Source organism: Sciurus carolinensis, chromosome 5, assembly GCF_902686445.1.
Source record: "Sciurus carolinensis chromosome 5, mSciCar1.2, whole genome shotgun sequence".
In the NCBI taxonomy this organism is placed as follows: Eukaryota; Metazoa; Chordata; class Mammalia; order Rodentia; family Sciuridae; genus Sciurus; species Sciurus carolinensis.
In genome coordinates, this window is record NC_062217.1 from 123,288,253 (window position 1) to 123,315,295 (window position 27,043).

General features: G+C 56.4%; 1 protein-coding gene across 1 annotated transcript; it reads right to left on the reverse strand.

The window, feature by feature from the left end:
• Positions 1 to 26,896, reverse strand: Spock2 (SPARC (osteonectin), cwcv and kazal like domains proteoglycan 2). The gene is made up of 11 exons (XM_047553013.1): positions 26,168 to 26,896; positions 11,063 to 11,071; positions 10,672 to 10,717; positions 10,311 to 10,425; positions 8,975 to 9,089; positions 7,512 to 7,626; positions 6,953 to 7,072; positions 6,156 to 6,374; positions 5,526 to 5,588; positions 3,761 to 3,898; positions 1 to 3,646 (listed from the first exon to the last, which is right to left on the reverse strand). Exons 1-11 carry the CDS (start codon positions 26,354 to 26,356, stop codon positions 3,501 to 3,503), a joined length of 1,275 nt encoding a protein of 424 aa, XP_047408969.1. The 5' UTR covers positions 26,357 to 26,896; the 3' UTR covers positions 1 to 3,500.
• Positions 26,897 to 27,043: the final 147 nt, after the last annotated feature.

A 27,043-nucleotide genomic window follows, 5' to 3' on the forward strand; every position in this document is an offset into this window, starting at 1 on the left:
TGGTGTTTATAAAGTTTTTATTTTCCATTTTCTTAAAAATAACATTTGATGTCCTTTATGCATGTGTGGAGTGTACTTGTTTCCTTAGGCTGAGTAATAGGCAGATAAAGACAACACGAGGCGCGGGGTCCCCAAGTGGAGGCGGGTGGGGGCTGTCATGTGGGAGGTGGCAGGTGAGGGGTGGGGGGTGCAGGGGAGAGGGAGAGGGTGGAGTGATCCAAGGGACGCTTGAGTGCCCATCAACGCACACACAGATCTAACACATTGTTTCTCGATTTTTTTAAAAAAGACAATCTAAAATTACTGAGAGATACGATTTCAGCACTTAAATCTACGGACGGAAATCCAAGCACTTGAACACAATTCTTAACTCTAAGCTCAGTTATTGCACATCACACAGTTTAACTAGGCTGCAGGCTATGAAGCAGTTTGCTCTGCTGGGGACTTCCTTGGGATGTCTCTGGTCTCCTTTTCCTCCCCCACCATCTCTTCCCTGGGACCCCCCCACCCCCACCAGCCCGCAGCCCCATGATGACCCCGGATGCGGATGTCAGAAATCTGCCAGTTGTTCTCCCCAAGGGCTGTGGGCTCAGGCTTTGGTGAAATGAAGGGTTCCCATATCAATACCAATGGACCCCCACCCCCAGGGGTGAAGCTGGAAGCAGAAGGAGCTCCGGAAAGGAAAGGTCAGGAAAGGTCAGTGACCATCGTGTGGTCACTGTCCCAGCAGGACACTAGGTGGCAGCCAAGCTGTCTCTCCCTCTCTCCAGCTGTGCCTCCTTCCTGAGCTTCCCAGGCCACCCCCTCCTCCATCACCCTCAGACCTGTGAGTGGTCTCTCAAGGCACATTTATTTTCTCCAACCACAACCTACCCATCTTACACATCCATCTCTTCCACCATCCTTGGGCCCAGGTGGCCCGGGATGGCCAACGGCAGCTCTGGGGCCAGGCAAGACTTGGTTCTGCTGCAATTAGGCTGAGCTCTTGTCCATGCAGCCCTCGTTGCCCCGCCTGCCTACTCCAGGGGAGTGAGGTCGAAGGGGTGAGGACATGTGTACAGGGGCTGGGAGGGGCTGGGGCAGGCAGCTTGGTCAAGGGCGTGAATCCACTGGCTAAGGGAGGGATAACCTGCAACCTTGCTCACCAGGAATCCTTAAGCTTGTGTAACAAGAAATCACTTGGAGGCCTTCACCCCATGAGGAGCAGCTGCTTTTGTCTGCTTTTGAGGGGTGAGAAGCTTCAGGGCAGGGCAAGCCTGGACCCCTGCAGGCCTGTCAGGGGCTAGTTCAATGCCTTTCACTTTCTTTCTAAAACATATTTACAAGGTCAGAAAAACGTGCACAATCGGAAGACCCAGAGACACAGAGAGCAGGCCCCCCGCAGGGGAGGGCAGCAGTAAGAGGAGGAGTGAGGCCCCTTCCTCTGCATCCCCTCCCCACCCCAGAGAGCCGGGCATTCTCCACAGCCACCCCAGACAGTTCTGGAAGTCCAGCTGGGGCTGAGGAAGAGACAGACTCAGATCCTAGCAAGAGCAGGAAGTTTCAAGTAGCTCCGAGTCAGAGGAGTGGCCACCACTGGTTAGCAGAGGGCTGATGTGACTGAGCAGGGGACCAGAGGAAGGAGGTGGGAGCACAGGGCGGGGTAGGCAGGGGCAAGGGACTTGGGGGGTCCGGAACAGCGCGACACCTCAAAGATCAGAACTGTGCTGCAGGATGAGAAGCGCTTTATGGGGCTAAGTGGAGTTTTGTTATTTCCCCCAAGAGAAGATGTTGGTTCCCGGGTGGAGTAAAGGGGTGGACAGGGCAAGGTTCTTCCAAAAATCCCACTGACCCTCAGCAGATGCAGGGAGACGCTGGCGAGAGCAGGGAGCCCTCCCCACACTCCCAGGCCACCAGGATGGCCCCCAGATTCACACACATGTGCGCACGCACTCACACACACACACACACACACACACACACACACACATACACACACACACGCTGCACTCTACATGCACCCAGGGGTGCCAGAGGCCCGAGCCTGGGTAAGAGATTCTTCACCAAAGGCATTAAGGAATTTGCTTCCCTAGGGAGAACTGGACTGCTTAGGAGATACAACGATAAACGCACAAACAAGAAACCACAGGGCGTCTTCTCTGGGTAAGATGGCCTCCGACCTGGTCAGGAGATCTGGGGAACAATGAGGGGTGGCCTGGGGCCTAGCTGCCCCCACCTTGTCCCCGCGGACAGACTTTCCACTACTCTTTCACACTACAGGGCTTCAAAATAGAACGTGGAGGAGCCCCTTCACTAAGGCAGCTCAGGGGGCAGAGGGAGCCCCAGGGGCTGAGAGGAACAGGGCTGGGGATGGCCCAGGGGTACCTCTCCTCAAGGAGGAGAGGCGAGGAAGGATCATGACCTCAGCAGGCGGCAACTTCCAACTGCTTCTTCTTCACAGGGTCCCAGGGACATGTCTGTCTATTGGTCTGGGTGGGAGGGGAGCATTGAGTTAGGGGGTCAGGAAGGTGGGCACACATCTGCTACTCCTGGTTTTCAGGCTCCCTGGAGTGGACAAGGGAGACCCTGGCATGAGGGACAGAGGCAAAAGCAGCACCCCATCAGACTGTGCCAAAGGGGAGCCAGGCAGGGCTGGCCTGCGTAGCCACAGCCCACAGCCTCCAAGACAGCAAGCAGCCCAGCCCATGGCCAGGGTCTGAGCAGTGGGGCTGCTCTGGGGCCCGGCAGCCAGCCTGCCCGGATCTGTGCCTGCAGCCTCCCTCTGCTGAGCAGGCCCTGCTCCTTGCGCTGCTCCACCCCTCCTGTGGGAAGGGCTCCTCTCCCCTGTGCCCGCGCCCTGTGCCCCCAGCTCCTTCTCCGCCCCCTTTGGTCACTCTGGCTTGGGTTAGGAGAGTCTCTCCAGTGCTTGGGAATTCAGCAGAGGGACAGGTCTTGCTGTGGCCAGTGTCCTGGCCCATCATCTGAGGCTGGTCTCACACCAACTCCACCCAACTTTGGGAAGACCTCCAGCTCCTAGGAAGCAGCCTGCCCTCCCCACCTTTGACCCCAGCAGAGGGAGGGAGAAGGGTCGGCAGGGATGGCTGAGCCAGGGTGGGAACCCCAGAGTGTTGGGGTGGGGACAGGGACCGGGCATTCCAGTTCATTGATTTTGCCTGTGTGGTTGTGTGTGTGTGTGGTGTGTGTATTCTAAAACCAACAACAGATGGAAAGAAAACTACAGGGAGGCTGAAGGGCCTTTGGGTGACTCACGCTGCCAGGAGCGTGAGGGGTCAAGGACACGTTGGTCAGCGCATGCCACACGCACACACGCATTCGCCCGTCCCAGCCACACATGCCTCACGCGTATCATGCACTCACACCTCGAGGCCTCCCCACCGAGCCAGGGTCCTTCTGACTGATTTCCGGATCCACTTGCTAAGCTGCCTGCTGCTGTCCAGGTCCCTGCTGGCCCGTCTCCCTGGCCGTCGGCACCCTGGCCTGCCACGGCTCCCAAGGGCCATCTACCAGATATAGCCTCCATCGTCCGCCTCGCCTGCCTCGCCCTCCTCCTCCTCGGCCTCCTCGCCTGCTTCTTCTGTCTCCTTCTCCTCCTCGTCCTCCCAGCCGACACCGCTCCCAAAGTCCCCTGAGAATCCCACGATGTCGTCTGTGAAAGACACAAGCCAAGCTAGATCAGGAACCTGCGGCCACCTCTCTCCCCACTCAGCCTGGCCATCCCAGCGCAGGTCCTCAGAAGCCCCTGCCGCCACCCAGCCCTTACCACAGTCGGGGCTGCCGTGCGTGCGGGTGCCGGTCAGCTCCAACCCCAGCTGGTCCACACACCAGCAGTCGCCACTGTGCTGGTCACACTGCATCTTTCGGTAATAGCCGTCCTCGTCACAGCTTGGGATGAAGATGCCTGAGTGGGACAGGCCCACAGGGTCAGAACAAGAGCCCTGGTGTGGACTCTACAGTGCAGTCACAGAGCCTTGGGCATGAGCAGGGCCCACTGCCCCACAGCCCGGACAGCACAGCACTGCCCCCTCAACAAACCCAGGTGCCCAGAGCTGGTTTCTCCAGTTCTACTGACAGGAAACAAGAAAACACACTTCCAGCCAGGGGGTTGGCTCACGTCTGTAATACCAGAGGCTCAGGAGCTGAGGCAGGAGGATCTCAGGTTCAAGGCCAGCCTCAGCAACTTAGCAAGACCCTGTCCCTAAATAAAATATAAAAATAGGGCTGGGGATGTGGCTCAGTGGGTAAGTGCCCCTGGGTTCAATCCCTGGTACCAAGAAAAGAAAAGAAAACCCACTTCCCTAAATGACCTGTTGGGGTCTCTGTGGTGGCTCCATGGCCCATGTCTTCCAGGACAGTCAGTCTGCTCTCACTATGCCCTACGACCTGGATCCCACTGCCTTCTGTCCCTGACCAGGAATGGAATGCCTGGGCTTCTCCTCGCAGTCCCTCTCAATGGGACCTGCCTTCAGGGCCCACTCCCTTCCCTCTGATCCCGAACTGCGGCATTTCTGTCCATTTGCCCGACCCGTTCTGAGATGACTGCCCGCTTGGTTCCGGAAGGAGACACAGAGGCAATTAGGGTAACACAGTCCTCTGGGGGAGGTGCCCTGGGGCACGGGAGGTCTGCTTGGGAATAGGGGAGAGAGGCCAGAGTCCTGCAGACATGAGCTCACACCAGCCCCTGCCGGCCACTGGCCCCACAGCCACTGTGGCATTTACGGGTGCTTCCAGTGGTCTCATCCACCCAGTTAATGTCCGAGCTGCTCTCAGGGAGCTACAAGGCCCTGTGTGACTTGCCCTTGAACCTCTGTCCCTTTGACTATCAAATTCCAGTCACGTGGTTCTTTTATTTTTTTTTCCCCCTGTTCTCCAAGAATCTGCAGTTCTGTCCTGTCTTTGACTTGCTCTTGTCTGGCTCATTCTCCTCCCTCAGGTCTCCCCATAACTCCAGGTCCCCAGAGAGGCCTCTGCTGACCCCTCAGGCTAACTCACATCCACCTGTAACCTCCCTCAGCACTGCCCACAAGTCAGTCAGCAGCTCTGTCCTCCTGGTGTGGGATTTTGTGCATTGCATGTTTCCAGCTAGACTGTGTGAAGGCCTTACTGGCCAGGGACCTCGTCTGTCTTGCCCAACAGTTCTGACCGGAGCTCCAGGGTATTTGTGGAGCATGTGAGCGTGCATCTCCCACGGACGGGTCTGCTCAAGTTTTACATATGCACTTGCTGAAGTGAATGGAATGGAAGGTTCTAGGGTCCTTCTGCCTCTCAACCTCCAGTCCCACTATGGATAGCCATAAAATAATGCTGAAAACACACTTACTGAGGGGCAGATGGGGAGACCCTGGCCCACTATGTGGACAGAAACAAGAAGTCTCCCTGTCTGTGTCCTGGGCCAGAGCCTCATCCAGGCTTAGTTCCCACCATAAAGTCAGTGGTGGGGGAGGGGAGGGGGGTCCTGCAGTCTCTAAACCTCAGAGGAATTCAGGGGAGCCTCCCTGCCTCCTGTGCGCACCCTGCATGACACTCACCTGGTTTTTTCTTGGCAGCCTCCTGGATCTGGATGCGCTCTAGTTCCGCCAGGCAGGGGGGCTCTGTGGGGGGAGAGGCAGCCTCTGAGGGGTTGTCCCATGGTGCCCATGGAACACAGTGAGCCTCCCAAGGCTTAGAGACCCCAGCAGGGTCTCTGCAAGATGAAACGCAGTCTTAGACACAGGGCCACCCCAGGGCGGTGGTAAGATGCCCTGATCCCACTATCGTTTTGAAATCAGGACAGGGGCTCTGAGGGATGAACACACAAACACCCAGTCTCTCATTAGAGGAGGCCATCACGGCTACAGGATGGGCTGAAACCCCAAGAAGTCTAGGGTTCTCTGAGGGTTTGGGGATCCATAGGATAAGTCAAAAGGATTCAAAAGAGGAGGTGAGGTGATCATGTGGCCACCCCAGGAGAAACCTAAGACTAGAGGGAACGTTAGAAGGACCATCCAGACTGAGAATAACTCGTGGTCAGCCTCTACCTCTGGGGCCTGGGGAAGTCACCAGCCCCTCCAAGCTGCCTCACAGTGCAATGAAAACAGTGCCAGCTACTTCCTGGGGCTGACTCCCAGAGAGCCTGACAGGGGCAGGGCCCACCCAGGAGGGCCAGGGCCCACACTCACTCTCCCTCCAGAAGCAGAAGCACCACTCGGCAGTGGACACCTGGCCATCCTTGTAGGTGTCGCAGGAATTGAAGAAGGGGCGGATGCAGACCTCGTACTTGTCCAGGTTGATAGCAGCCAGCTCTGTCTGGTCCAGGAAGAGGTCAGCACTGGTGTCCAGCTTGGAGAACATCCAGCCGATAGAGTCCTTGCAGCTGGCCCCCAGGCTCTTGTCCAGCCCTGGAGAGAAGCTGGCTTCAGACACGCTGTGTGCGTCTGCCCGCCCCTCCCCCCCATCTCAGCCCCAGCCTTCAGTTCAGCATGGGGCCAGCCTAGAATCTAAGGTGGTTGACAAACTCAAGAACGGCCAAAAGTCCTCACCTTGACCACTACACAGGTCTGCACCTCAACCGCTCAAAATCCTGTTTTAAGAAACACTTGAAAAAAATTTTTTTTTCAAAGAATTTTGAGATTCCTTGAACTCAGGGCCCAGTACATGCTAGGTAAGTGCTCTCCCACTGGGCTACATCCCCAACCCCAGGAAAAAAAATAATGTTTTACTTTCCCTTGGCTACCCACTTGAGGGTCTAAGGTTCCCACCCATGTTTCAAAGTCCTTCCTACTAGCTAGCCATGTCCTTCCTGCTGCGGTTGAAGCTGACCTCCCCATCTATGGGGGTCACATTTGGGGGAGCCACACTGAGGGCTGAGGGTCCGGCAGGAAGGAGTAAGGGTAGGCTGGCCCTAGGCGCACTGTCTCCTCAGCCCTGCCTGTCCCTTCCTCCCCCTCCTCCCGGGCAAGGCCACCAGCTCCTGTACCAGCGGCCGGGCTGGCTGCTCCACTGGCTGAGCTGTTCTGCTTGGAGTTCTCATGAAGGAGCTGGAACCAGTCCCGCAGCCGATCCCCCAGGTCAGCCAGGTCCTGACCTGTGCAGGTCTCTGCAGGTGGCAGAACAGAAAAGGGTGTGGGGGTGAGTGTGGGTGGAGGCAGCAGGCTTGATCTCAGTTGGGATCCTGACTTATGGGCCAAGAGGCTGGGCAATGACCAGGGCCCAGGAGGGACGGGAGGCGGAAGTGGGGAGCTTCCTCTCCCAGCCTCACTGCAGCCCAGCCGTCTTCCACCTCCCCTCCCCACTGTCCTTCCCAGCAATGAGAGCAAGGCACAGGCTCCCTGTGGCTAAGTCCCTCCCTCCACCCACCTTCAGACACCCAGAGAAGACATGAGGGTTGAGGTCCAGGCCTCCTGCTCTGTCAGCCTGGGCTCCTGAGCGCCCGGGGCCTTCGGGCTTTACCCTGTTTCTATCACCTCTCCTTTTCCATTCTGCGACCCAGTGGCGCGGCCCACCCCAGCCTGGCTGTGGCCCTGCACTCTGGTTACCTGGCTTGCCGTCGGTGGTGGAGGTGGCCGCCTGCTCCGTGGGGCAGGGACAAGGGCCCTCGCATCTCACAGCCAGCTGCTTGTTGCTCAGACAGGCCTGCTGCTCCAGCTTACACTGCACGAGAAGGGTGGGCTGGTGATGGCTCACCCCATGGGTCCCTGCAGCTGGCCACCCTTGGGCCTCCTACCCGCTGGAAGGCCCTCCTTGTCCCTCTGCAGACCAAGGGGAAGAGGCAGCAAGCCCAGGAAGGGTGGCACAGGAACCCGCCCGGCCCTCTCTGAGTGTCTGCCTTCCCTGGACCCATCTCCTCCGCTGCTCGCCCCCATGCCCCATTTTGGCTGCCTAGAGCTCTCAGGGCCCAGCCTCCTCCGTGTCACAGTCCCTGGGCCCTGGGGAATGGGCTCTTCACACAGCTACCCCTCAGCTCTCCTGATAACAAACAGGGACCATCTCTTGAACATCTACTGATCCCCCAGCCTCCGGCCAGTGTCTGAAAGGGGCTCCTCCATTCCTTGCCAGTAAAGTCTCTTCCCCTGGCTGCACTGGTTTCTCCCCCTGGGGCGACCGCACTGTGAAGTGGGTCATCTGTAGCATTTTACATTATCTCCCTTGGTCCCTTCGGCCCTGGTTTCTTGTGCTCAGCAAAGAACATCAAGGCAAAGGGAGGCCCAGTGACGTGCCCAGGGCAGTGGGGCTGGGAGGGAAGCCAGACCTACCCAATGCCTCTGCCTCCCTACTGGACAGGGTGACCCTGGACCACAGCCTCCCCCCACAGCCTGCTCTGCCCTCGACATGGGACGTGAACCCTCCTCCTCCTTCTCCTCCTCCTCCTCCATCTCTCTGTCCTCCAAGCCTAGCCAATAGAGTGTGCCTGCCCAGGGCCAAGCAATCCCAACCTCCTCTTGCTAGTAGGCGTGTTCTTCACTAGCACCCGCATATCCTTGATTCTCTGAAGTTCATACAATGCTTTCACAAATACCATCTCATTTAATCCTCACAAAATCCCATGAGGTGTTCCTCTGATTATGGTTGTTCCCCACATTGTCTTCTCATGGAAGAGGTTTCCCTCCTGCCCAGAAGGTTCCCTGCTGCTGGTGACACTGTGGCTTCTGTGTGGCCTTCTCTTCACCCCAGCACCTGGTCAGCAGAGCAACTTCCTTGGGACTTCTGGGAGGCCCTTCCTTGATTACTCCACTTGCAGTTACCTGCCCAGGTAGCTCTTCCAGGCCCCTCCCCCTCCCTGCACCTGCCCAAGGTTGGGGACAGGCTCCGGCTCCATCTCTCAGGTCACCCTAACCAGGGCGGCCAAGGTCCCTCCTGTGCCCTGCAGGATGGCTGTTTTGGATGCACGGATTGAGCCGTCAGGCCCCACTAGCCCTCAGGAGGGCCCAGCTCAGTTGTCCCCTGAGCTCCCTGTGGCTTCAGGTGCACCCCCCCAACACCTGGGTGCGGGACTTCTCACCACCGAGCTGTAAGTGTGGCCGTCGGAGCCACAGACAGAGGCGAGCTGGGCCATGTGACAGGGCTTGCAGATGGAGTCCTTATTCCCATGGAGCTTCAGGGTAGGCTGCTTGATCCTAGAGGAGACGGTGGGAGGACATGGGAAGGGAGGGGACAATGAGAGGGATAGGAGAAGTTCAGATCTGTGTCAGTGAGAGGCTGGCCCAGCAGTCTATCAGCCACCTCCCTACCCCTGCCACCCTGCCATCACCCTGCCAGGCCCTCCTCAAGCTCCTGAGGGTGGGGCCTAGTGTGTAGGCCATGAACCGCAGCTGGCTCTTTCCCAGGGGTTACTGAGCCAAGCGGGGCCTTTGGGGAGCAGGCTGGCTGGCTGCAAGAGGTGAGGGGAGTTTCACTTGGTGTGGGGGATCAGACCAAATCAGAGGTGGCAAACCCACAGGCCACAGCAGGCCCACGGCACATCTTGTCTGGCCACCAGGGGTAGAGGTGGTTGCTTATCGCTGAGTTATTCACCAACATTTGCAAAATGGGAAAGTTCACATAAACCCCTGGATTCTTGGCCTTTCTGAGACAAGAGGAACACGTGGCAGACCCTGTTCTGCATCCCCATGTAGCCAGAATAGGTCAGCGCCGAGAAGTTGCTGCCCCCTTCCCACTCGGACTGTGCTCCCCAGAGGGGCCCCTCGCCAGTCACTGTCCATGCCAGGCCCCTCGGGCATCTAAGAGTACGGCCTGCTAGTCTCGTCTTCCATGATACAGGAGGGTGGTGAGGGAAATGGGGCCTTTTCCGGGGTCCTGGAGCTAGGCAGGGTCTTGTCCTTGGCTGGAGCTAAGACTCTTCAAATGCCCCTTCCCCTTCCTCCGCTGTAAGCCTCAGAAGCTCCCGCCTTGACTATTCATGAAGTCCTGCAGGTCAGAGCTGGAAGGAACCTCACTGATATGGTCGAACCTATTCATCTTAGAGATATGGACACTCAGGCCCAGAGAGGAGCTGTGACTCTCCCTGGGTCCCACAGTATTTGTTAATTGTTCTCCTAAGGTGTGGCTTCCTCTTGCAGTCTCTCTCAGAGGACTCACTCTAGGGAAAGCCAGTGGCCATGTTGAGAGGAGGCTCAGCACTCCAATGCGGAGGGTCAGGTGAGGCCTCTGACCCACAACCCTGAGAGTAACTTGGAAGCCCCCACCAGCATTGTGACTGCCACCTGTGACAGACCCCGAGCCAGAACCATCTCAGGATTCCTGACACCCAGAAACTGTGTGAGATAGTACATGTTGGTTGTTTTAAGCCACTAAGTTTTCATTTTGCAGCAGCAGGTAGTTCTCCTCCCACCCCTCACCTGTGCTCCAGCTTCTTGCGGCTGATGCACATGGCCCGCTGGTAGCCCTGGGCGATGCACACTTTGTGGCGGCTGCACTTTACCTTCTGGCAGGGGTCCTTGGTGGTGTCCAGGGCTGCAGGGACACAAGGTCGGGACACAGATCACCTGGGAGTACGCAGGCGCCCCCAGCCCTGTTTCTGAGCTGAGAGGCCCCTCCCTTCTGCAGCCCTTCATAACCAGAGCTCCTGAGCTCCGAAGTCCCACCCTTGCCAGGGCCTGGCTGGTCAAGAAGTCCCCCAGGCCAAATCAGGACTAGCCCTCTGGTCTTACATCCTCTCGAGGGTCAGTCCCCTCTCGCCACCGAGGAGGGGCATGTTACCTTCATCTCCTTGCTGATTGTCCTCCCAGCTCTTGATGTAGTCATCCTAGAGGACAGAGGGAGGGGGAGAGGGGAACAGTTAAGGTTCCCGTCCCAGAGCTGAGGCTCAGTGGCCACTGCACTGTAGAGGACAGGCCTGGGCACGGCGTCCACGTGCAGATTGCTGCCGTCGTGGTGTCTGCCCAGAGGACCTCTGTCGACCCAGGCTCTTCCAGGTGCCTCCCCTATGCCTCTGTCCCCTAAGCCCACATCCAGACTCCCATAAGGGTCTTACTCTCCCACCCCAGACTGGATGTTGGCAGAGGAAGAGAAGTCGGGGTCGGGGGGTGCCTGGGGAGGGAACGGCACAGGGCCTAGGCAGGTCACATGCCAGGGCCCAGGCAGGACTCACCTCCACCTCCTGGAGCCAGGATGCAGCAGCAGGCCACGGAAATGAGCAAGGGAGAAAAAGAGACAGACGAGGACTTCAGTGTGAGGCCTACCCTGAGGCCATGAGGTCCCAAGGTACCCCTGGCCTCATGTGCCCCTGGGTGCTGGGCAACATCCTTTGATAGCTATAGTCTCTGATCCCTAGGGACTCCAACTGGAAGCCAGTCTTCCTACATCTTCACCATAGACAACTGTGAGCTCACCCTAGGAGCAGAAGGATGAGGCTGGTGGATTTGAGAGGGTGACAACTCCACCCCTAGCCCAGCCCAGGTACCACCACCAGAACAGATGTCTGAAGGGCCTGTACTGCCCGGGGACAGTGATTCTTATGTCTGTGCCCTAGTGACCCAGAAAGGGTGCACTCTTCCTTTTTCTAGGATCCCTTCCTCAGCAGGTTCCCCTCCTGACACCTGACACCCTGTGAGTGAGGTGGGAGGAAGGACCCACCCTCTCCTCTTGGCTGCAAGGGACTGTTTCTCACTCAAGGTCCCTGCCTTCTCTGCAGAGCTCAGGTGGCACACTGAGCCGTGGGGGTGGCCATGCCAGTGACGATAGCGTCCCTATTTATCATGGTCCCCCTTCAAGTCATCAGTCAGAGGCACCTGTGTTGACAGCAGTGACGGAGGATGGGGGAGCAGTTACTGAGATCGGGGGTCTCCGATGCCCTCATGGCTGTGGCATGCCGGGTGCCTGGGAATGTTTCTGTGCAAGGCACAGGATGCCTGGCTACTGTAGCAATGTCCTGCATGAGGAGGCTCCGTGCAAGAGTCCTGTCAGCTCTGACCTTGACCTCAGGCACACAGCTCCCGGGAAGGAAGGAACTCTAAAGCTGGATAAGCACATTTCACCAGCTCCGCTTCTCCAGTTCCTGCCGCCTATAGTAACTTTTAACACTGGACTTTCTTCAGAGCTACACAGAGCTCCTAACACTGCACTTTGCAACTGTGGATTGCAACTACGGAAAAGCTACATAGATGTCCTAGTTTCTGTAACTTTCCTGAATACAAAGAATACAGTTGCATAGTCTTTAACCTGATAATGAGACATATATAAATAAAGATGGCTGATGTAACTCTTTAGACCTGCATCTCCATCAGAGAGCAGAGCTTCACCTGATCCCAACCTAATCTTCGAGATCTATGTCTGTGAATCTTTATTTTCCAATCCCCCTTTGCCCCTCAACAGACCCCAGAGCTTGGTCACGCTGGTCAAGACAAACCTGAAGAGGCCATCTGAGGTCACCTGGTCGGGCCCCTTCGTGTGCAGGAGAGACCAGAAAATGACTGACACAGACCATGGACGTACATGTGTGAACTTGGCCTGTGTGAATGCCGGGGAGCCGGCACAGCGCCCTGTGCAGAGGGCCCAAAAAGCCATGCCCAGCAGCCCTTCATGCTGAGTTCCACCCCATTCCCATCAGAGATGTGCAGAGGGGGCAGAGGTCACACTGCAGGGTTGGGGTGGGTAGGGACCAGACACTGAGCTGTCACACCTGAGAGGAGACGCATGGGACTCGGGCACCGGCAGGAACCTGGGAGCAGTGACAGGGAATTCCCATGGGGTTTTGAAAGCCTGAGGCTCCGGCCTCCCAAGCCTCCCTGGAAGCCAGCAGGAGTGGGGCATCTGGCTCAAAGGCCAGAGAGGGCCAAGGCTGTTCAGGCGATTGTCCCACTGAGGCAGCTGCGTTGGGTACAGTCGTGTCCCTGAGTGTGTGCTTCTGCAAACGTGTGGGCATGCGGGCAGGCCCAGGTGCACTGCACATGTATCGTGTGCGCGCAGAACGCGCACAGAAGCCACAAGTGTGCAGCACGTGAAAATAAGGACGCTGAGGCGGTTCACCCAACGCCAGATGGTTTCCACCCAGAAACGAAGCAGCAAAACCCACTCCTGTGAGCAGCCTCCAGTTTTCACACTTGGGAGCCCAGGCCCTTCCTTCTCCTGCCTCTTCCACAGTGAGAGGGAGGGTGGCGAGCGGAAAGGGGAAGGGGGATCAGGGAACAACTGACTTCTCCCTTGAGGATCCGCTCAGCTGGCTGTTTCTCCCTGTCTCTCTCTCCTTTCACGCTAACCTTTCCCTCTCCTACCCCCTCACTTTGCCCACCCCAGGCCCCTCCAACATGACCAACAGCAAGTGTCCTTCAGTCCTTGGGCCCAGAAGCAGGCAGGAGGAAGATCCAGGAGGGGCTTCCTGGGTGCCCCAGGGCTTGAGCTGAGCCCCTGGAAGCCCCTGGGAGAGCTTCCATGGCTGTACGTACAATGTCCCCCCATTGGCTCAGGTAAAAAAAAGCCAGCTCAGACCCAGCCTTTCTTGTCCAGGAACACCACAGAGTAAGAGGTCCTCTTCACCTGGTGTCCACCCCACCACAGATTGGAAGCAGAGGCCAGCAGTGGCCAAGGGGTTGAGGCCAGAGTTACGAGGACAGGAACTTAAGGATTGCAAGGCAGGCACAGTGGAGCAGGCCTGTAATCCCAGCTACTTGGGAGACTGAGGCAGGAGGATATTAGTCAGAGGCCAGTCTAAGCAACTTAGAGAGATCTTGTCTCAAAAAAAAAAAATATTACAAAAAAGGGCTGAGATGTGGCTCAGAGGTAGATGACTTCTGGGTCCAATCCCCAGTATTGGGGGAAAAAATAACAAGAAGGGGCAAAAGCAGACTATCAGGTTGGGTCCCTCTATCTGCTCCCCTTCTATGGGAAGGAGGAGGGGATGGGGTTATAAAGAGAGGAAAATGGCTGGGCCTTGGGAGGCAGGTGTGTCAGCTGCCCTTAACCACCAAGATATGTGCCCCTAACCCACCTGTGCCAGAACTGAAGGAGGGGAGGGACCTTTGGCTCCTCCAGCCCCTGGGGCACCAGCTGAGGGCCGAGGGCCTTGGAGTCTGCTAGCCTAACCCTACTGCCTAAACTCTAGTCCGAGCATGGGCAGAAGTGTGAGACTCAGTTCAAAGTGTGTTCTCGAAGGTCAAGATCAAGGATTTCTGATTAGAAATTCGGGGGACAATGAGGATGGGACTAGGACCTCTAGGAAACCAGCATCCCTGCAACAGTGGTGGTGCACGCCTATAATCCCAGCAACTCCCGAGGCCGAGGCAGGAGGATCAAGAGTTGGAGATCAGCCTGGGCAATGTAGCAAAACCCTGTCTCAAGTAAAAAGGGCTGGAATGTAGTTTGGTGGCAGAGAACCCCTGGGTTCAATCCTTAGTACTGAGAGAGAACGAGAGAGAAAGAGATGAGGGAAGGAAGGAGGGAGAGAGAGGAAGAGAGAAGCAGGAAGGGGAAACGGAAAGAAAGGAGGAGGGAAGGAAGGAACCACAGATCCACCCATGCCCCCAGCTGCCAGCAAGGGCTCCTCCTGGTCCAGCTTGCGGGGGGCCTCTGTTGCACACCAGCGCGTCCTGGGGTCTAGCTAAATCCTGTGCCTCCACTGTGGCGGGTAGACAGAGGCCGGGAGTTCTGGATCCCGGGACCCTCACTCCCAGGGCCGTGGAAGCAGCCAGTGGGAGGGATGAGAGAGGAGGCTCTGAATCCCCGCCTCCCCGGCCAGCCGAGCGCCAGGCCTGAGGAGCTCGGTACCTAGCTCCTGGTCCTGCTCTGGGACTAAAGCAGATGGTGCCTGGCGTGCAGGACGCAGACCACAAGTCAAAGCTGTTACGACAGCAAGAGAGACCACAGATTCAGGTGCAGAAAAGAAGAAGAAAGATGAGGGGCCCCTGAAAGGTGGGGACAGAAAGGCCCTCAGAGGAAGTCCTGCAGGGAGCAAGGGAGGAGGATGCCCTGTGAGCACATGGGAGGGGCCAATCTGGGGCAAAGCCAAGGGACACCCACACTGAGGGGCCCCTGAGGTCAGATGGGCTCAGCACTTTCTATAAGCTGAAAAAGAGGTGTGTGTTGGCAAGTGTGAATGAGGCCTTTTGGTGCAGCAGTGTCTATTTATGGCACCCAAATGGGTTCATTAGCAGTTGTGAGAAATGGTCTGATAAAGCCGAGTGCACAGGAGCGCTGCATGTAGTCCCAGCTACTCGGGAGTCTGAGGCAGAAGGATCACACATTCAAGGCCAGCCTGGGTAATTTAGTGAACACTGTCTCAAAATAAAAAGGATGGGGGATGTAACTCAGTGGAAGAGCACCCTGGGTGGAACCCCAGTACTGCAAAAAGAGACAAGAAAGAAAGAAAAGGAAAAAAGAAAAGAAATGGTCTAAGGAGGGCCCAGGGGTCTCCTCAGGAGCAGGAGGCTGAGTCCTACTCGGGCTCTGCTGCCCCTCCGCCCTCACCTGACAGAAAGGGATTTGGAAGAACCCCTCTATAGGGCCCTGGGGAAAGGGTCAGACCAGAGGGGAAATGGGCCAAGACCCACCAGAGGAGCCTGTCCATTTCACCTGGTGAGCACCGCTACCTAGGACCATAGAGCAGACAGGTGGAAGAAACTTCTGGAATGTATAAATCCATCCTGGCTTGTATCACGTGATGCTTTTCATGTAAGTCCTCTCCAAGTATTTTGTATCAATATGATAAAAAAAATGAGAAACTGAGGCACAGAGAGGCAAAGAAACCAGTCAGGGGCCACAAGAGTGATGAAGAGCCAAGCCGAGCTCCCAACCCCATCCCACCTATGTGTACTAGAAGCAGCGTTGTGCACTTGAGGGGGTGGTGCAGAGACTGGCAGGGAGGAATGTGGACCAGGAGTCTGCTCTAACCTGATCTGTTGGTGTCCTGGGCCTGTCACTTCCCCACACAGGCTTAGTTTCCTCCCCTGGACCAGGTGGGCCTCAGTAAGAACTGTCCCTTAGAATCATAGAAGGAGCTTTTTAAACTTTCTAATGCCCAAGGGTCACCTGAGACCCTGGATGGTCACGGGTGGACTGGCTCTGATTAAGCCTACGCTTGTTCCAAGTGGGCAGAGTAAGGCCCCTGGCCAGCGCCCAAGCCCAAGATCCGCCGAAGCTATGCATCTTGTGTCTGATACTTTGCTTAGGTTCTCTGGTTTCTTCACCTCTAATGGGGCCTTGGGTGGAAAGAGCAGCCCAGCGGTTCTTTTTCCTTCCAGGGGTGCCTCATACAAAACAAACACTTCCCGGGCAAAAAACAGCCAAATTCCTGGAATCCAGTCTCCTGACTTCCAACCCAGGTCTCTTCCTTTGTAGCATGCCACATCACCCTCTCTACGCTGAACACTCTGCACAGCCCTTTCCTCCCAAGGCCCCTCCACTGCTCCTAGTTCTCTACTACCTCTCTCCAGCCCTGGCCCACCCGACAGCAGACTTGTGTTACTGCAGCGCCCCCTGCTGGCCTCGGTTGGATGGGCGCATCCAACTTCCACACCACTGCAGCCACTGGACAGAGGTCTTTCAAGAAAGCAATTCTAGAATAGACAGTCTATTCTCATTTTGAGGGGAAAAAATGAAATGAGTCAGTGAAGAAGATTAGTATCAAAATGACTGGCAGTCTTCAGGGCACCGATATAGTACATTGTGGCACCTTTCTGCTTTTCCCAAGTTTCCAAGATTTCTACGATGAAATGTGCATTACTTGAAAATGAAAGGAAAAAATATAATAAATGTTAGATGTCAAAAGCCCTTCCCTGGTTTCCTGTTACCTACAGAAGAAGACCCATCTTTTCATGTGTCCCTGGCTACCTGGGTCCCATGTCCACAGGCCAGATATTCGCTCAGTCACTTTCTCCACCTAGAATGTGTGTTCCCATCCAGCCCTGGAACTTCAAGTCAGCTTTCAAAACCCAGCTCAGGCATCATCTTCCCTAACCCCACCTAGTTATCCCTTGGCTGACTGGGCCCCGTACAAGTCTACTATGGCTCTAGTGACCACTGGAAGTGTTGCTTCTGTTTGATCTTGCCTTATTTAGGTGCCAATTCCCTGAGGACAGAGACCATATAAAGTTCAACTCTCTGTGCCCAGCGCCCAGTGCAGAGTAATAACACTACTAACAACAGTCACCAGCTTTACAGCAGTAACATGGGGGAGGTACTGTGCTAAGCACTTTTCATTCATTGACTTGTTTACTTTTTTTTTTGGCTACATAATGATTACTTTTATCTTCCGCTATAACTTTTTATTTTCCATTGAATTTATAATTGCCTTCTTGTTTCATTTGCCTAGTTTGCTGTATACGTGCCACTAATTCAATGCCACTCCTCCAGTTGGGTATATCTATCCATACATTCAGTTTCATTTGACTTGTTTATTCTTCACAGCAACGCTAAGAGAAACTTAACATTATTATTCCCATTTCTCACTTGATAAAACAGAGGCTTAGAGAGGTTAAGTGACTTGTGAAGGATTACACAGCAATTGTACACCAGAATAAGATTGGCACACAGAACTGACTCCAGGATCTATGTCCCTAACCAGCTCTCTATAAATGCTAGCTGCTGAAGAACATCTCAGGCCTGGTTCCTCCAGGGATGGAACCAGGAGGCCTAATCCTAACCCATGAGTGACTTTTTCTACCACATCAGCTCCACTTCAGCCCCAGGGTAGGGAGTCCCACAGCCAGGAGCAGAGGGACTGGATATGGAGGGGGAAGACACCAGGGGCCTCCCTTCTCCAGGTTCTTTCCAGAAATCCTTTCACTCGCCCGCCCGTGGTTCAGCTGGTTTGGAGCTAACCCATCTCCTGCTTTGATCTCTGCAGCTCAGCTCAGTTGCCATGGAGATGGGCCCACTGCGCCAAGCTGGAGGAGAGATGGGAGTGCGCAGGCCTAGCGGGCTTAGGGGGCGCATGCTGGGTGTTTCCAAGGCTGTTTACTTCCTGTCATTTTAATTAGCACCCAAATCACCCGCTCACTTCGCAGCTTGAATTAACCCAGCCTCTCCCAGCCTGCCCATCTGCTGGGGGAGGGGACACACAGCAAACCAAGCAAAGGAGGAGCAGCTCTCCAGGAGCCCAGCTCACTGGGGTGAAAGCCACGCCCTGCAAATCTCCACCTGCCCCTCTGCAGCAGTGTGTGCAGGAGACCGGCCCTCCAGCCAGGTGCTGGGCCCACTCAGCATTGCCACTGATAGCCAGGAAGAGTCGCCTGCCCTGGACACACTCATCTTCCTTGCCTACAAAATGGGGATGGTCCCTTGCCATACAAGACACCCAGGTGGAGGGACTCAGGGACGATGTCTGAGAAAGCATTCCCAAACTGCGCACTTAGAAGGCACATGGTGAGAGCCTAGGAGCAGGCCAGGGCCAGAGGCCTTGGGGGTCTCGGGGTCACAAGGGGCCTCAAATATAGACTCTGCCATTGTCTTCCAGACACATCCACAGAACTGAAAGAAGTTTATCAGGAGATTTCAATAAACCACAATTTTGTAACCCCATTAGGGCATTTCTGCCTTTTCTTTACAGGTCAAGAATTTCTAAAAGTGGAAGTGGGCCAGGCCTCACCCAACACCTGAGAGGCCCTGTCCCTCACATTATTCACTCCTCATTCCTGAGGTCAGGGAGCCTGTGCTGGGGCCCATGAAGTAGGCCCGGGCGGGGGAAACTTGTGCTCAGGCCTCCCCCTGCCCTTCTCTGAAAACAGCCACAGAGGAACAGAGAGGGGCCCAGAAAGGAGCTGAGAGGCGTGAAGAGGGAGCCACTCAGGACTTCTTCTCAACGGAGCCTGGCATCCCATCTCTGACCCACAGTGCCCCCTGTGTGGGGGAAGAGGCAGCTGGGCAGGCTGGGAAGCGGCAGTCACTAAATACCTGTTCCTCTCCCGGAGGGGACGGCACGGGTGGTGCATGAGGCCTGGACAAACAGAAGGAGGCAGGCATCTGGGAGACTCCTGCCTCCCACCTCTTCTCCCCTCGGAGGAATTTCCTTGGAAGGCAAAAATGTGCTTATCATCACTCCCTGCATGCCAGGAGCCCGGCCTGGGCTCAGGTATGCCCACACCACACCCACCTGACGCCAGGGGCCTGATCTCCCTGGGATTCCAACCTGACGCCAGGGGTCTGATCTCCCTGGGACTCCAGGGGCACCAGTGGCCCCTGCAGACTATAAAGGTCAGAGAAGCTGGGCATGGTGGCACTCCCCCTATAATCCCAGCAGCTCGGGAGGCTGAGGCAGGAGGATCATGGGTTCAAGGCCAGACTCAGCAACTTAAGGTTCTAAGCAACTCCACGAGACTGTGTCTCTAAATAAAATATTTAGAAAGGGCTCAGTGGTTAAGCAATCTGGGTTCAGTCTCTGGTACCCCACCCCCCAAAAAAAGGCAGAGAACAGGGGGGAGACCTGAAGGGGCCTGGGCTCTATTCTGAGCAGCCTCAGGCCTCAGTTTCCTTTCTGGCTTATGGGGAGGGCAGAATTTCAACCCCAGAGACCCCTGAGGAAGACTGCAGAGACTGGAGCTGAGGAGCAGGGGCTTGGCCCTGTGGGAGAACATTAGGCCACAGAGGAGGTGGCGCCTGCCCTTCCCATGAACTCATTGTTCACGGGTTAAGAGGTGGGGGTGAGTGCTGAGGGCTGCTGAGGCTCCCCAGTTCTTCAAAACTGAGAGCTTCCAGAAGAGTGGAAAAGGTGCTTGAACGACTTCACTCTTCACATCCTCTGACCTGTGCCAGGGAAAAAGGAGTCAGAGAAGGGCCAGAAGTTTGTGCCCAAGCAGGGATGAGACGCTGGCTGGGTCGGCCTGCCTTTGTGCTGAGTCCAGCAGTGACCTCTTCACAGGCATTGGGAAGAGCCGGAGGGAGAAAGACGCCTTGTGCTGGGGACACTGCTCTCCATTAGGGGAGTCGGGTGCTTGCCCACCCACAGGTCTCTGTGGCAGCACTGAGGTGGGGGCAGTGAGCTCTCCCTTCAAAGGGGGCGGCTGCTGCAGGCACAGGGGCCCGAAGAACAGGGTCTGGGGGACGATCTTCCTTTATGCCTTCACTCACAACCTGTCCCACAAATCAATCACTGGAAGTCTGGGTCCAGGTTCTAGGAGTGTCTGTCCCAACTTTCTGGGGAACAGAAAGAGGAAGAGATTCCCCCAGATAACCGCACCCAGTTACCCTCCTGCCTGAACCACAGAGCTGCTACCTGGAGGGGAGTGGGAGGTGCTGGAGGCAGCGGGAAGGAAGCCCTCCTGCCGCTCGAATGCCACGGTGCCAGCGCTTCCTCCTGTGGCGCGCCCACTGTGGGCACAAACATCCCGGGAATGCTCTGGGGACGAGTGGAAGGGCACACCAGCAGTCTATTCCCAGACCCGCCCTCAGGGGCTTAGGACGGGAGAGAAGTGACAAACACATTATAAACACCAGCAGGAGGACTCTGGAGATGCCCTGAGGCGGCACCACCAGTGCCAAGCAGCTCCTGGCCAATCGGTGCTGCAGGATCCCCAGGAAGGCGCTGTACCTGCAACGGAGCGGAGCGCTGGGTCGGAGCTGCTCCACCTCAGAGCCACCAAGGCGGGACGGGGAGTGTCTGAAATCCACCTAGGCCAGGCCCGGGCGCTCACTGCCCCGTCCACAGCGCTAACCAGACCCACGCTGCACCTACAAGGAAGCACGCAGAGGTCGTGCTATGGACTGAGCGGCTGCACCCCAGATTCACAGGGAACTCTACCCTAGTAGGATGGTACTAGGAGTGGGCCTTCGGGAGATTAGGGTTAGAGGGGGTCATGAGGCAGAGTCCCATCATGGGATCAGTGTCCTTAAGTGAAAAGAGACTACAGCGTGTCCTCTCTACTGTGAACGAGAAGGGGCCCTCGCCAGACCCCGACGGGGACAAGGACTTGATCTTCAACTCGCCAAGGAAACGCTGTCGTTCCACCCGCCCCACCCGTGACACATGGTTACAGCCAGCCCAAAGGGACCGAGATGACTGGTGTGCGCATCTGGCCGGCGTTGGCCCTGAGACACCAGATGGCCCCTTTTCTCAGGCTTCTCAGTCTGCAGTCAACGCGCAGCTGACCCTGACCTAGTCACAGACCCTCTCTCTTTCTTGAAGATCTCTTCCTTGAATCCAAAGACTTGCAGCCCAGCGTGTGGTGGTGGCAAGGAGGACATATCTGCAGGTGGAGGGCTCAGGCCCTTGTGTCATCTCCCTGGAGTCACAGATTGCTCAAGGGTCTGTGGATTATTTTCTTGAGCCTGCCATTACACCAATGAGAAAACCAAGGCCCAGAGAGACAGAGTGACTGCCCAGAGGTCACACAGCTGGTCTGTCCTACTAGGAAGAGGAGCAGTGCACTGCCCCTAGGCCCTTGGGGCTTGGAGTAGGACAGAGCCTCTCGCACCTGGGTCAGCCTCTGACCTCCTGGAGAAGGGTGGTGTTGGCTCTCTACCTTCTTCGACACCTGGAAGAGCAGGTGGTGTGTGCACAGCATACAACAGCCCCTTCAGGCAGCGGGGCTCTTCTCTCCCTCACCTCCCAGGCTCCACGTCCCACTGGGCCTTCAGGAGTGTCTCACTGTGCTCTGGAGATGCCACTCCTCCAGTGAGAGAGGACTTAAAAACCAAGGTAGAGGTGGAGACCAGGGAAGGACCCCTGCTCCCATCTCTGAGTCCCAACTGCAGACTCCCTTCTGACCCACTTTTGGGTTCTTCTCACACACCCCCATTCCCCACCAACATCTGTGCAGTTCACCCCCACACTTGCATGGGTTCAGGTGTGGTGGGTAGGAGGCGGGGAGGGGAGCTCTCCAGGAGCCCCTCTGTGACTCATACTTCCCTTGGGCCTACTTGGTGCTCATAAAATCAGCCCGGTGTGGTCGTGCGCACCTGAATCCCAGCTGCTCTGGAGGCTGAGGCAGAAGGATCACAAGTTTGAGGTCAGGCTGGGCAACTTAGTGAGATCTTGACTCAGATTTAAAAGAAAAGTTAGAGATGTACCACAGCTAGGTTCAATAAACAGAACCACATCAATCAATCAATCAATCAATCAATAAAAAGGGGCTGGGGGTGTTGCTCAGTGATACAGTGCCCCTGGGTTCAATCCCCAGTATCAAAAAACAAACAAAACAGGAAAATCGCATGCAGCCAGCAGACACTAATACCCCTGAGTCAATGCCCAGGGTCACAGTGAAGTCACTGGCAAGTGGGAGGCGCTCAGATCTGCCGTGAATAAGGGAATTAGCCTACAGTGACATCCTTGGCATGGAGATTGAGGCTCAGAGCAGGCCAGCTCCAGAACTACGATGATCCAGCTGGGGGTTTTTCTATGGGGAAGGGTATTTCCTGAAATGGATGCCCTCGGCCCTTGGAGAGGATGCTTCCATGGGTACACATTCACTTCATTTTTTCACTATGGAGCCATTAAACTCAGAGGGGTGATGTGACAGGCCTGACATCCTGTGACCAGAAACTGAAGCCAAGCCCAGGCAGTCCTGGAACACTGCACTCCATGTCCTCCTGGGTGGAGAGCTGCCTTTGGGGTGTTGTTAGGCCTGGGTGGGGAACACGCTGGTGACAGGCTGCAGAACACTGGGGGCTTTGGTCCACCTTCCAAGGAGGTCCTGCTGCTGCTCAAGGCATCCTTGGAAACTGAGGGGACACAAGCCAGGGTAGACTTTGCTCTTCAGGGTAACCCTTTCTTCTCATAATCACTAAGGATTAGGCCTTGTGTACCCCAAAAAGCAAAGCTGAATTAGATGACCTGGTTTCAAATCCCTGGTCTGCCACTTCCTAGCTATTTGTCCCTTGGGGAAACTATCAATTTCTCTGTGTCTCAATTTCTTCTACCAGAAAATGGGTAGACTCTAAAGGAACAATAAGGATCGCGTGGGTTGTTTAGAGGCACAGGACACAGTGCACATAAAGTGCCCACTGCGAGGACAGGAAGATGCTCCTTGCAATCAGCAATGGGACATGTATTAACGGTGTGCCTCTGGGTGCCAAGCACTATACCAGACACTTGCAAATATAATTAAAATTTCATGGAAGTGGAGTACAAAGGAGAGAAGAGCCAGGAAGAAAAAGAACAGTCAGTTCTTCCTCGCCAAACTCTGGGGAGCCTGCCCCGCAGATGCTGTGTAATGGACCATCTCCTCTGAGTGTCCACCTCATCCAGAGCCTGCATGTTTTGTTCCAAAGACTTGCGGTAAAGTCCCACCCAGTTCTGCAGGGAGTGAATCTGGAGATAGGAGCCCTGGAGAGCAGGACTTGGAAAAACCCAAGACAGCTCAGGGCAGGGCACAGCTAGATTTGTGGACTGGGGAGCCTCCCCATCTCCTTGAACACAAATGTCCTCCTCCCTGGCAGCAGGACACCGGGCATTAGATGTGAGAGCCCTGTGCCCACTGGAGGGAGGATTTATTCAGCTGGCAAATCCTGCTTCCCCTATAATCCGAGTGCTCAAAGAAAGAATGCTAAACTGAACGCCTCCTAACCAGCTCTGACCAAGTCCAAATTGGAGCATTCCCAAGCGGTCTTCCTCTTCTCTGTTCTGCTGACCCTTCAATCATCCACTCAGTTCTCAATACTATTTAAAAAGATATTTCCCACCATCGATTCCCTCAATCCTATTGCCTGAGAATATCCCTCCTTCCCACCTGGGCAAACTAGAAGACCTTGAGCCATTTTGTTGTTGGTTCGAGCTCAACCTGGCAACCCCTTAGAGGTTCAAAAGAAATTCCCTTCTTTCCTGTGGGGAGCCAAGTTTTTCGTATTTTCAAGACAGCTGCCTGATGGAAATGTATATAAAAATTGATGCTACTGAGCCCAGCTGGAGGACCGTCAGCCCTTAGGATGAGAGGAAGAGTCTTTATTGGCACAGGAAGGATGAGAAGTGTCTGTAGTACTGGCAGAGTTCCTGTTTCCAGTCTGTGCACTGCACAACTCCAGGGGGCGCCATTCACATTGTGGTACCACTAGAGTTATGCAATGCAGTGGCTCTGGGCTAGCAGCCTCCTTCTTGCCTTTCTGCAGAAGCTGCCAACAGATCCCCATGGCCAGGCCCTCCTACCCAGTCTTTGTCCTACTTCTCTCTCTGATCCTGTCCTTCTGCAGGCAGGGCTACCTTAAAAGGGGTTTGGAAGGATATCTGCCCTACTAAAGCTGGAGGGCCCCTCCATCAATATGTGCCCCAAAGCTTTCCATGAATCCTACGGGGGTAGGACCTGCAGAATTTCAAATGGGGTGCCTTTCTTCTGATAAGCATGGGAGGAAGGGGGAAGCGGTTGGCACCAATACAGGGAGACAGGTGGGCAACCCTGTGCTGGGGAGGGGGGGTCAAGCAGACATTTATTCTCACCCACCGGGCTGGCTACTGGAAGCAGGTGGAGGAAGGGAAGTGGAAGGAATCTTTTATTTTTAAACCTTCACTGTTCTGATTAAGCATTTCTTTTCCCTCTGACCTTCACTAGTCCCATTTCGGCAGATCAAACAGCCAGCCAGTCCGAGGGAGGCCTGGACCAGTGACACATGGATTCCGGATGGGCCAGCCTGCTGCCGCCCCCTCACTGCTGGGCCCCAGGGCTGCTGCCCAGGCAGCGGCAGGAGACTGCGGCTAATCTGGGTTGGGCCAGCAGGTGCCTGGGGAAGGTTTTGCTGGGGCTCCAGACTCCCGGGCTGGACCAACCCTGGGTGGGCAAACATGGGACCAACAGTCCCCTTTGGGGGCCAGGTCCCTCAGCCTTGAAACCTTGCTGCCTATGGTTTCTCCTCTCCTTTGTGAATTACAACCTGCTGGTCTGACTTTGGGGAGTCACTTGTCTCAGGATAACAAAAAGATCCATATCTCTGCCTTTTCCCATCATGTGGTTGGAGAGCATATGCGTGGTGCCATGTGTTTTTAAAAATTTTCTAAGGAACTTGTGGATGCACGCGTTCAGGAGGAACCAAGGAAGGTCAGGTGTGACCTGTGTTGTCCTAAGTGGGTCCGGTGATAGAATCTAGGGCAATCCCGAGAAGTAAGAATGGGGAATAGGGGTCCTAGAAGAGTCTTTCTGGGGTCCAGGCGTCAGCTAGAGCCAGATCACCCGGACCAGCTGCATCTCCTCTGGCACATCCGGCCCATCCCCCACCGGGCCCCCCACGGTTCTCCGGGACCGGCCACACCCTCCTTCTCTCACCCCTGCCCACCCCACCCGCCAGGCCGGAGGCAGGCGCGGCCCCCCTGGGAATGCCGCCTCCGATTTCCCCTCCGATCTACAGGTGCCGGTAAACAAAGTGCTGCAGCGACCGACTAGTCCGCAGCCGCCTCGCGCCTCCCCGCCCCCCACCCGGCAAAGTTCGGCTCAAGGTTAAGCCGGGGTTTGGGCGGGCGTCCGCCAGGGACCCCCCAGACCCAGCTTCTGGGCTCCTCTGCTGCTCAAGCCCACCCAGCCTCAGACCCTTCGCTCCCGTTGTGAGCCCTCTCCTTGCTCTGGGTCGTCCACCGCCCCCAGGTTGGTCCGGGAAAATCAGCCTCGGTTCGTACGAGCGCCCCTCTGCTCGGGGACCCCAGAACCGGTCTGGCAGTCACCCGGAGGTGGCTTCGGACATTTTCACCGCTGTCACTTGCCCCCCATCACGGACACACCTTCCACCATCTCATCTTATAAAGGTGGCCAGGACCCTTATAAGGGTGACTCAAGGCCCCGGCAACGGTCCCTGCCCCTTCTGTCCCCCTCCCACAAAGCCCAAGGTAGGAACAGAGGGCACCCACGCGACGCGGCGCTACCTTCCCCGCCGGCCCCACCCAGACCTGTGCCTTCTGCAGTGCCGCGTACGTGGAGCCCGCCGCACCCACCCGGCCGGGGGCAGGCCTGGGGGCGGCTCAAAAAACGGAGAGGGCAGGTCGGGGCCCAGACGCAGCCAGGGCCCCAGTCCTCGCACCCCACACCCCATCTCCACGCCCGGCCTGCCGGGAGACCCTGTCTCGAGCGCGCGCACCCGGAGAGTCTCCTCGCCTGGGACTTGCTCTAGCGGGTGTGAGACTGGGGGTCCCAAGGCCGCTGGCCGCTGGCCGGGGAGGGGCGCGGGGCTGGGACTCTCTTGGTGCTGTTTACTCTCGGCGTAATTAGCCCATGCGGCTGCAGGAGACTTGGGCTGCGGGAGCCTCGCTCCGACGCGCAGTGCCGGCTCCAGCGCTCTCCGCGCGGGGGTCTCCACTCCGAAGCTCGCTCCCCAAACCTGCGCCAGGGCCTCGGCCCTTGGCGCCCTGCGGACTTACGTCTCGGAAGCGGTTCCAGTGCTTGATCTTGCCGCTGTACTGCGAGATGGACGACAGCCATTGCTCGTCCTCCATGAAATTGCCGGGGGTCTCGCCCTCCTTGAGCCCTTTGGCGTCGCCTTCGGCCAGGGCGGCTGCGGCGAGGAGCAGCAGTGGCAGCGCCAGTCGTCCGCAGCTCGGGGCGCGCATCGTGGTCTGGGTTGGACCTGGGGGGTCTTGACTTTTGCAGGATTTAAACGTCCTTCCCTCCACCCCGCTGTTGGTGAAGGAAATGCTGCCGTCCTCCTCAGCCCTCCTCCTGCGGTCTGACTCTGGTGACTGACGGATGGTGGGTCGTGGCTGAAATGTGACCTGGTTAGAAGATGCACTTGTCTGAAAAAGCCCAGCGCTGGACGCGGAGGGAGAGAGAATCAGAGAGGCTGCGCCAGCAGGGGCCGTGTCTGTAACTGTAGCATCGGCATCACGTTTGACATCATCATACCTGGTTTAAAAAAAAAAAAAAAAAGGAGGGGGTAGATTTCAAAGCGAGCGCTGGATCAGAGCGCCCAGCGCCAGCCAGCCGCAGAGCAGCCCAAGCGCTCAGGGAGTTGCAGACCAAGGCAGCAGAATCCTGAGATGTCCCTGCAGTCTCCCCAAGTGGAAAGAAGGGCTCGGATCTCCCCAGGGAAGATGGGGTTGGGGAAAAGACGCAAAACTCTCCGGTTACAAATCCTGCCAGGCTCAGGTGTCTAAAAGGGAATTTGGCCGCAGTCTGTTTTCCCTCCCCCTGCCTCCCACCCTGAGGGACCTGCGCCACAGCCCTGACAGCTGGCTTCCTGCGAGTTATGGCTCTACCGTAATGGGTGGCTTCCTTAAGACAAAAGCCATATAACAACT

Coding starts and splice junctions, on each gene's coding strand:
- Spock2 (XM_047553013.1), bottom strand. CDS start 26,356: ATGCGCGCCCCGAGCTGCGGACGACTGGCGCTGCCACTGCTGCTCCTC. Junction 9,090..10,310: donor CGCAAGAAGCTGGAGCACAG/GTGAGGGGTGGG, acceptor CGTCTCCTCTAG/GATCAAGCAGCCTACCCTGA. Junction 7,073..7,511: donor CACCACCGACGGCAAGCCAG/GTAACCAGAGTG, acceptor TGCCACCTGCAG/AGACCTGCACAGGTCAGGAC.